Source organism: Elephantulus edwardii, unplaced genomic scaffold, assembly GCF_000299155.1.
Source record: "Elephantulus edwardii isolate Elephantulus edwardi_28Jun2011 unplaced genomic scaffold, EleEdw1.0 scaffold00032, whole genome shotgun sequence".
NCBI lineage: Eukaryota > Metazoa > Chordata > Mammalia > Macroscelidea > Macroscelididae > Elephantulus > Elephantulus edwardii.
Window position 1 is genome coordinate 8,684,418 of NW_006399782.1, and position 10,374 is coordinate 8,694,791.

Sequence of the window (10,374 nt, forward strand, 5' to 3'; positions counted from 1 at the left end):
AAGTACTGAAGAGCAATGGTGTCTCTCTGGAGACTAAGTTGTGTCTGATACAGGCCAGGGTCTTCGCAATCACTTGTTAGGCATCAGAGAGTTGGACAATGACCAAGGAGGACAGAAGGAGAATTGATGCCTTTGAGCTGTGGTGCTGGAGAATACTATTGAGAGTACCATGCACTGCTAGGAAAACAAACAGATTCATCCTGGAGAGGGAGGGTTTAAACTGGGCTGCTCCTTGGAGGCAAGGATTCTGAGGCTCAGTCTAACATACTTTGGACATGTTGTGAGGAGAGACCGGTCCTTGGAGAAGGACATCCTGCTTGGAAGGGTGGAGGGACAGCGCAGGAGGGGAAGGTCCTCTATGAGGTGGATTGATTCAGTGACTGGGATAATAGGGATGGGAGTGTCAGAGACGGTGTGATTGGCACAGGACAAAGCAGAGTTTAGGGCTGTTGTACATAGGGTCGCTATGAGTCGCAAGCGAGTTGACGGGACATAACAACAACAGTAGACTGTGAGTCATAATGACCCTATGAACAACAGCTCTGAATCTTGCTCGATCCTGAGTCAACTTCTGTTGTCATACAGATCTATTACTCCTCTATTTTATCCTTTAACTTTCACAGCATGATATGTCTTCTTGCATGCCCTAATCTGAATGAGACATAATACTTATCTTTTCCATCAAATACTTCAACTTTTCCCCCAATTTTCTTTACATATGTTTCCCCTCTCATAGACTATTCAGGCAAACGTTTATGTTACTCATTTTTTAGGACGATGGGCTGAGCACCAACCAAAATTCCTGGAAGAAATGAAATTTGGCCCGTACATGAAATGTCGTAAAGGGTTTTCATCTCCAGCACTTCGGGATAGAAAGAAAGAGTTCGAAAAATGTGGCTTGCAGGTTATAAAGGTATGCTTCATTAAGAGGAGGGTCTAGCTCATCTTGCTATTCATTAACTAGTGTGACGAAAAGAAAAGCTTACCTCTGATAACGCTGAACCAGCTGCTCACTGACCTGGAATCCTAGGAGTGGATAGAACTGGAAGATGGGCAGGGAGGACAAGTTTGAGGGGTATAAGTGAAGCCAGGAAGTAGAGATGATTTCAGGATGGATAGCTGGGTAGATCTATGACCCAGACAACAGCTGTCTATATCAGAGCAAAGGAAAGTAAATGGAATAGCATTTATCGCCTGTACTTGTTTATCTATGCAGGATCCTGCAGAATTCTAAGTGGACAGAGACTCTGCCCATACTGTTTATACACATATTACTATGTCCTTTGTCTGGTACGTAGTCATTGCCCAGACAAACTAGGAGGAGATTGGGGAAAGGAGACTCCTGTACAACTATCTAAGGGAAATCTGACAACCTAGTGGGTAGGGAGAGGCCAACCGGAAAGGAAGACAGTTCGAATCCACCAGCTGCTCCAAGGGAGAAAAAAAATAGGCATTCTCCTCTTGTGCCATTCACAGCCTCTAAAACCTGCTAGAAGGTCAGCTATGAGTTGATCCCAGCTCAACAGCAATGGATTTGATATGACTATATATGAAAAATCAATTACTTGCAAAGTAATCTGCACATAAATGCCTTTGCTCCTGAAGTATTGTAGCAGACTGTTTAAGTAGCCATTCCCCAGCCTCTTTCTCAGTTTCTAATTTCCTTGGATTACAGGTGGAGGAGATAAAAAATGATTTTCTGAGCACTGTCTTCCAAGTGAAGAAGAAAATGATGGAAGCAAGTGCCCAGAGGGAGCCCGTGAGTCACAGGCTGTTTCAACAAGTCCCACAGCAGTTCTGCCAGGAGGTCTACAGAGTTGGCTTTCAGAGAATGTACTCGGAGCCCTGTGGTAGGTGTCAGCCTCTTCCTGTCAAGGTTGCCTGTGGGAATTCATTTACAGGGGTCCTATTTTTAATTTTTCCTTCATAGCTTTTGTGGATGCTGAGTTTTATCTTCATGAGAGTATAACCAAAAAACATCTAAAATTCGTTGTTCCTTCTGTATTCTGATGTCCTGTCTGCAGAGAGCGCCTTCCTCAACATACTGTTTGTTTGTTTGCTGTTGCTGACTTATCTTCCATCAAAATTACTGTCAGCACCACGAGCCATCCTCAGTCTTTAATTTCCTGAATTTAATGAAGCCAGTCTTTCTGTCCTCTTCATTTCCTGCAGCCAGATAGTGAATGGATTACATCCAGCCAGAAAAGTAAATAACATCTTAAGAGCCTTTTAGCCCTGGCAGTTCTATTGTAGCTTCTGTGTCTCTTTTCAGTTGTAAAACTTAATTGTGATGTTGTCCGCTTTCCTGGTTTTTCCACAGAAAGGAAAACATTCTGTCCAAAGGAGGCAAAAAAGTTGAGTGATGTTAATAAGTGAGGGTGTAGTGGTGGTCTAGCAGTGCAGATTGATTGTTGTCTGGCCCATTAAATATGTGGCTCTTCATCTTTACCTTTCAAAATCTGTAGCCTCATCCTTGCTCTGGAGGTAACTCTGACAATCTTGGTTTCCAGAAAGCAAAGGGTCTGGAAATCAGCTTCTCTCTCCTCTAAAAAGAATTCATGGGCAGTTCCTGGGATGAACATTGGCATAAAGCCAATACCTGGAGATAAAATCAAGGCATTTAATTCCCATCAGAAAGTCTTGGAATGTAACCAGCAAAGTAATGGACAGTCTTTAATATCCACAACTTGTTTGGTTTGTGTATATGTATATGTATATGTATATGTATATGTATATGTATATATATATGGAATACAGGTAAGAAAAGTGAGCTCTGATGGCCTAGTGGCAAGAAGCTGTACTGCAATCCTGAAGGTACTTGGTTCTAGGCCACCAGCTGCTCCACTGAAGGATGGGCAATCTCCTCGCATGTGATTAACTGCCTCTGAAAACCCACCAGAGGGTCAGCTATGGGTCAGTTTCGACTCTACAATACAGAACAACAATAATAAAGAAAAGCTTACACTTAGAAAAAATAATTCTCGTGTAGTTACCAGGGAGGGGGCAGGAAAGTAATAAGAGTGGAAAAAACCCTAATAGACGATAAGAACTTATTTTTAAAAAAATTGAATCTTTCACAAATTTGCATGTCATCCTTGTGCAGGGGTCATGCTCATCTTTCTGTATCGTTCCAGTTTTTATATATGTGCTACCGAAGAGAGCACTAGTATCCACAACTTGTAATTGCTCCTGAAGCTATTATGAGTAGCTCTTCTCACTAAAATCATTGCTATCCAGCATTTGTAACAACTACAACAATGTACAGTCTTAACAAAACTCGGGAGTGGGACCTGTTTCTTTGTGGCTTTACAAAGGAGCTTTACCTGGCTCTCTTGCTTCCACAGATAAGAACATCTCTGTATCTGAACTGTATCTGATGTGAACCTTGTCCAATCCTGTGCCATCCTCACAATCCCTGACACAATCAAGCCCATTACTGCAGTCACTGTGTCAATCCATCTGGTTAAGTGTCTTCCTCTCTTTTGCCAAACTCTCTCCAAGGAATAGCCTCTCCTAGCAACATGCCCAAAGTATGTAAGGTGAAGTTTTATCATCTTTGCCTCCCAGGAGCACTCTAACTGCACCTTGTCTAAGACGTATCTGTTCTTTTGGCAACCCATAGGATTATCAGTACTCTTCTCCAACAGCATCAACAGCATCCGTTATGTTCTCATCCTTACTCATTGTCTAGCTCTCAGTTGCATAGCAAGTGATTAAAAAGACCGTGGCCTGAATCTGACACTCCCTAGTCCTCAAACTGACATCATTGCTCCTCAATAATTTGAAGAGATCCCTAACTACAGACTTACCCAGTGCAATACGACTCCTGATCTGACTACTGGTACCGAGAATGTTGATTGTGGAGCCACGTAAGATGAAGTCGTTGATGGTCTCAATCTTTTAACTATCATGATTTTACCTATAGGTCCAATGGCGAGAATCTTTTTTTTTCCTTGACGTTGAGATGCAATCCATATTGAAAGCTATATTCTTTGATCTTCAGCAGCAACTGCTTCAACTTTCACTTTCAGCAAGCAAGGTTGTGTCATTTGTATACCAACGTAACCTTGATGAGTTTCCCTCTAATCCTGATGCCACATTCTTCTTTACAGAATCCAACTTTTCAAGTAATTTGCTGATCATACAGACTGAATAGATATAGAGAAGGAATACAACACTGACACACACCTTTCTTAATTTTAAACCATAAGGCCACCAGCTGCTCCATGGGAGAAGGATGGGAAATTCCCTCCTGTGAGATTAACTGCCTCTGAAAACCTGCCAGAGGGTCAGCCATGGGTCAGTTCCAACTCAGTGATGCACAACAGCAACACTAACAAGTGTTCCCTTGCTCTGTTCGCATAACAGCCTCTTGGTCTTGATATAGGTTTCGCATAAGCACAATTAAGTGTTCTGGAATTCCAAGTCTTCTCAGTGTTAGCTATAATTTGTTATGATCCACACAGTCAAATGCCTTTGCATACTCAATAAAATACAAATGGACATTTTTCTGGTATTCTTTACTTTCAGCTAGGATTCATCTGATATCAGCAATGATATCTCTGGTGCCATGCCTGCTCCTAAATCTAGCTTGAAATTCTCTAAGTCCTCTGTCTATGTAGTGTTCTAGCTATTTTTAAATGTTCTTCAGCAGTATTTTGCTTGTGTGGGATTCATGATATTGGTTAATAATTTCCATATTCTGTTGGATCACAGAATGTGATCCTGGGTGGTAGAGCAGGTGAAAAAGGGATTGTGGGGATGGTGATCTTTCTCTGTCCTTTGCTTCTGCTTTAGCATGAAAGCATTCAGCAATGCTCAAGCTCAGCAGAAATAGCTATTTGCTTTGGGTATTGAGTATATTAAAAAAAAAAAAAAAGAAATCCTATCTCCAAAAAGTCAGTTTGCAGAAACCACCGTGTTTTCTTAATGTCACCCCTTAAAAAGATTCTCTTAGGCATACTTACCTTATCCCTTGGGAGCACTGGTGGCCTCGTGGGGAGGAGCTGTGCTACAATCCCAAAGGCAAGTGGTTCAAATCCACCATCTGTTCTGGTCAGTCTCCTCCCCAGTGATTAAAGGACTTTGAAAACTTGCTGAAGGGTTTATGTTTCAAGCTTATTTCGTCTCTTATCTTATAAGATGCTAGAATCTTAGAAGAAATATAACCCCTGAAGAACAAAAGGGAGCAAGCCTGAGACCTATTTCATGTACGTTTTTATCCCCCACTGACCTGGGCAAAGGGAATCTGCTAGTTCTCAATCCTAAAGGCACATGGTACAAATCCACTAGCTGCTCCACCAGAGGAGAAGGGTGGGCAGTCCCCTCCCGAGTGATTTACTATCTCTGAAAATCTGCAGGATGGTCAGCTGTGGGTTGCTTCCAACTCACACAACACCCATGAAGAAAGCAAGACATCATTTTAAAAATAAGGAAGAAAGAAGAGACCAAAATGGGTGTCAGAAAAGACTCTGAAAATTGCACTAGAGCATCAAGAAGACAAAACAAAGGGAAGAAATTGACGTAAAAGAGATGAGCAGAAGATCCCAAAGGATAGCTCATAATGACAAAGCAAAGTATTACTAAAAATGTACAAAGAGCTGGAGTCAGAAAATAAAAAGAGAAGAACTCTTAAGCAGAAAAACAAATTCAAGCCTTACATTGCAATACTGTCATATTTTATAGGGGGAAATCTTGAATGATCCAGGAAGCACCAAAATGAAATGGAAAGAATACACAGAATCACTGTACCAAAAGGAATTGGCTGGACATGTAACCATTTCAGGAAGTAGTGTACAATGAATAACCAATGGTAATGAAGTTCAAAGCTACAGTGAAAGGCCCAAGAATTGATGAAATACCAATTGATATATTTCAACAAAGGCTGTGCCAAGAAATATGGAAGACAGTGGAACTATGTAGCATGCAGGAGCAATGATTTTGTAAATTATTACCTAACTTGGGAGGGACTGGAGAGCATTATGTGAAGTTAACTAACTCAGTCTCACAAGGATAGATATTGTATAAAACCAATATTGTAGAATGAATATAAGGATCCAAGAGGGGTTGGAGAGGCTGGAAGCAGAGGGTTGAGGATGTGCATGGGGAAAGGGGTATTAATCATTGGGTTGTAGAATTTGATGGGGGAATTTGAGGGAAATTGAAAATTGTTCAAATTTGTATTCAAATTTTGTAAATAAACTAGTAGAAAATTAAAAACAAAAGAAATATGGAAAACAGACACCTGGTCAAGTGACTGGAGTTTTTTTCTTCTATTTGTTCTCATTCCCAAGAAATATGATCCAATAGAATGATGTGAAAATTATCAAACAGTATCATTAATATTACATGTAAGTGAAATATTGCTGAAGATTATTTTAAAAATAGTTAGAACAGTGACTCAACAGAGAAGTACTAGAAATTCAAGCCAGATTTAGAACAGGCTGTAGCGCCAGAAATACCATTGCTAATATTGAGTCGATAGATCTTGACTGAAAGCAGACAATATTAGAAGGATGTCTCTTAGTGTTTTATTGTCTGTACAACGGCTTTTGACTGTGTGGATCACAACAAATTATAGCTAACATTGAGAAAATTAGGAATCCTAGAACCAACCCCTAATTGTATTCAAGAAGCAAGAAAGTTGTGTGTCAAGGTTGTATCCTTTCTCCATACCTTTTCAGTCAGCATACTGACTGAAACAAATAATTCAGGAAGTTGGACTTTATGAAGACATCATAATGCTGCAGAAGATCAAAGACAACAGCCTTCACTATGGATTACATCTCAATATCAAAAAACCCAAAATTCCTTACCACTGGGCCAGTAGGCAACATCATGATAGATGGAGAAAGGGTTGGAATTGTCCACAATGATAACTTACTTGCATCCACAGTCAACACCTGTGGTACTAGCAAATCAAGAAATCAAAAGACACGACATTAGGAAAATCTATTGTCAAGGATCTCTCCAAAGAGCTGTGGAGCATCGATGTTAGTTTGAAGACTAAGGTGTGCCTGACCCAATCCAGAGTCTTTTCAATGACTTACTATGCATCTGAAAGTTGGAAAATAAGTAAGGATGATGGAGGAAGAATTGATGCCTTTGCGTTGTGGTGTTGGAGAAGAATATTAAATATTTTATGAACTGTCAAAAGAACTAACAAATATGTCTTGAAGAAAGGCAAACAGCGTGCTTCTTTTTATTTTTTTAGTTGACTATTTTTTTTTTTTTTAAATAACAGGGTGCTTCTTAGAGGCAAGGATGTGAAACTTCCTTTCACATACTTCAGCCATGCTGTTGGGAGAGGCTAGTCCTTGGGAAAAGATTTTATACTTGGTAAGGTAATCGTTATGGGTGTGTCAGAGGCAGTGCGGTTGGCACAGGATAGAGCAGGGTTTAGGGCTGTTGTACATAGGGTCGCTATGAGTTGCAAGCGACTCGACGGCACATAACAACAACAAGGCAGAGAGGGTCAGTAAAAGAGGGGAAGACCCTTAATAAGATGAATCGACCCAGTGACTGTAACAATGGGCTGAAGTATAAGAGAGAAGATGCCTAGGACAGGATACAGAGCTGTTGTTCATAGAGTCACGATGGGTTGAAATTGACCTGATGGCACCTAACAATAACCTTAATTAAGAATATCCAAAGTAGCTTCTTTTCTTTTCCTTTCTATGTTTATGAATATCTTGTCTCTGATAAGACTTTTTTTGCTCATATCAAGAGTCTCTCCTGTCGGCGAGCTTTGGTGGCCTAGTGGCAAGAAGCTGCACTGCAGGCCCAGAGGTACACAGTTCAAATCCACCAGATGCTCTGCTGAAGAAGGAGGAACAATCGCCTCTGTACCTGTCAGATCCAATTTGACGGTACACACATAAAAAAAAAAAAAGGAGATTTTGTTATTATTGTTCTGTATCTCACAGTTAAAGCCAACCCATAGCTGATCCTCCAGTGGGGTTTCAGAGGCAGTTAGTAGCTAGCGGAGCAGCTGGTGGCCTCTAACCCTGTGCCTTTGGGATTGCAGTGCACCTTCTTGCCACTCAGCCACCAGGGTAATTTGTAGAAATTTTCTTGAGGGTCGTAGCCATTTTAGGTGTTGGAAAGAGCTGTGCTGTTGGGAGGCCCATTCCACTTTTCATTAGCAGTCTGTCTTTGCCAGTGTGCTGCAACAAACTACCTTTCTTAGCTTTTACAACTGCAGTTACTGGGATCCGTCCCCCCACCTCCTTCTGTCCTCTCACTTGCTGAGATTAGCCATTCTGGGCTTGCTCACTAGTTGGGCTTGCTCACTAGTACCCCCTTGTCCTTAAATGCCTGTGTCCTGTCTTCTTATGAAGGGTCTATACAAGTCACTTTGTCTTGGGGAGCTCTGGTGGCCTAGTGGCAAGGAACTGCAACTACAATCCCAGAGGCGCACAGTTCGAATCCACCAGATGCTCTGCCGGGGAAGGAGGGACAAGCTCCTCCTGTACCAGTCAGATCTGATTTGATGGTACATGCACACAAAAATAAGTAAAATAAAATAAAATTTAAAAACAAACAAGTCACTTTGTCTTTTACATGCTTAAGGGATCCCTATCTGAAAGGTTCTGGTTTAGGCCCTTTAATTAGTCCAAACCCAGAGAACACGCCAAAAAGCAACACTGGAGGCCATGTGTAGCAACACTATTTAATTCCCATCTAGGCATAGGCAGGCTGAGACCAAAAGTAGCATCTACCTAGACAAAGGATAAACCGAAGATACTTACAGTCTCTGACCAACAGGAAATGTTACTTGATGCAGCTGTAATGCGTTACTTAGGCCTGCCCCTCTTCCAACCTTAGTGCCTATGTGTCTTCAGGCCAGCTGTCTTCTTTCTTTCTTCTGTTACCTGTTGGCACAGGCTGCAGTCTTAAGTGGCCTTGTGATTTGGGGGCTGGGCGTTAGGAGAGGAGGGGTGATTTATCCCCTCACCCTTTCATGCCCGAGGGAACACTTACACCCTCTAGACCACGTCTATACCCCTGTTGCCGCACAGATGAGTTTTGTATATGTCTTCTAAACTGAGATACACATCTTACAGGAAGGACAGTTCCTTACTTATTTTCCTGGACATCTTCCATTTACTCTATTCTCCACCCAGCCTGAATGAAGGAGTTGCTCCTGGCAGAGAGAGCCAGAGATTCCTCCTGCTCTGGGAATCCTCCCAGTTTTTTTCTGAGAGTTCATCTTGACCACCAGGGCTTTCTCTCGGCAGGGTTTGAAGTGAAATGAGCCGCTTCTCAGTGAGCCCCCAGAGCTAGACTCATATCCCTTTTGATTCTTCTCTTCCCATCAGCTAGAATAACTTCTGTCTGCCTTGAGCCAAAAAACCTACTCCCCTGTCATGTAGGGTATATATTTCATGTTTGAATCCTTTAGGTTTTTAGTCATCTGGCTTATAAAACTTTTTCTCTCAGAAAATGTGTCTTTAAATGCTTGACTCTCAAGAGGATATTCTCTTCTGTGAATTCAAAGCAAATTTATCTCTCTCAGACACACTCTTTTATCTTTCTTATACAGGCAAACACACATGCATATTTTGACCCCTAAGGCAATAAGTAACAAGAGTTCAAAAGGTAGAGGAATAAAGAGCAAGAAAAAACTTCCAGAAAGGAAAAGAATTTCTTTTTATCTCAAAGTACTACCTTGTCACTTAAGATTGTTTAATTTGTGGGCTTTTAAAATATAATCCCATGTTTATTTGTTCAGTTAGATGATTTTTTTCCTTTTTAAGTAACTTTATGGAATTGAGCAGCCAAGTTTTAGAATATTTCCATCACACCAAAAAGTTCACTCACTTAATTGTGCCTGTTTGCCATCAGCCATCCCAACCGCCACCCCTGCTTCCAATCTCCAGCCCGAAGTAACCATTAATCTACTCACTGTCCTTTTCAAGATATTTCAGATCTTTCATATCTGATTTTTTTCTCTTAGCATATTGTTAATCAATTCTGCTTTTAAATTTGGTACCCTTTTCTCAACAGGCATAGATACTCCCTGTGTTTAAAGGACAAAGATAATTACTTTGATGAGAAGGATCTCAAAAATACTTTACATAGATACAAAACCTTTTTTTCCCCCTTGGGAACTAATTTTTCTTTTTCATTTTTTACATTTTAATTTATACTAACATTGCCTCTGAGTAATTAGGAAGTGTGATGGGTGTTAAATAAAGATAAAGAGTTTAGAGAGAGAGAGAAAGGAAATAAGTTGGTCCCAAGGAACAAGCAAGCCTTTATGAAGTGGTCTGAGAGAGTTGGGGGTTTTTTTTGTTGTTGTTGTTGTTGTTTTTTGATCTGAGAGAGTTGTAAGTGCTTGCTCTCAGAGGATCACAGTGGTGTGCAGATAGT

The 10,374-nt window shown here is 40.9% G+C and overlaps 1 protein-coding gene across 1 annotated transcript in view; it reads left to right on the top strand.

Moving 5' to 3' along the window:
- The window catches only part of PARP9 (poly (ADP-ribose) polymerase family, member 9), a 72,803-nt gene that overhangs the window by 47,370 nt on the left and 15,059 nt on the right, over window positions 1-10,374 (top strand). Inside the window, exons 6-7 of the mRNA XM_006884308.1 lie at window positions 774-913; window positions 1,676-1,850. Coding sequence (XP_006884370.1) covers window positions 774-913; window positions 1,676-1,850 — 315 coding nt within the window. The remainder of the gene's footprint in view (window positions 1-773; window positions 914-1,675; window positions 1,851-10,374) is intronic.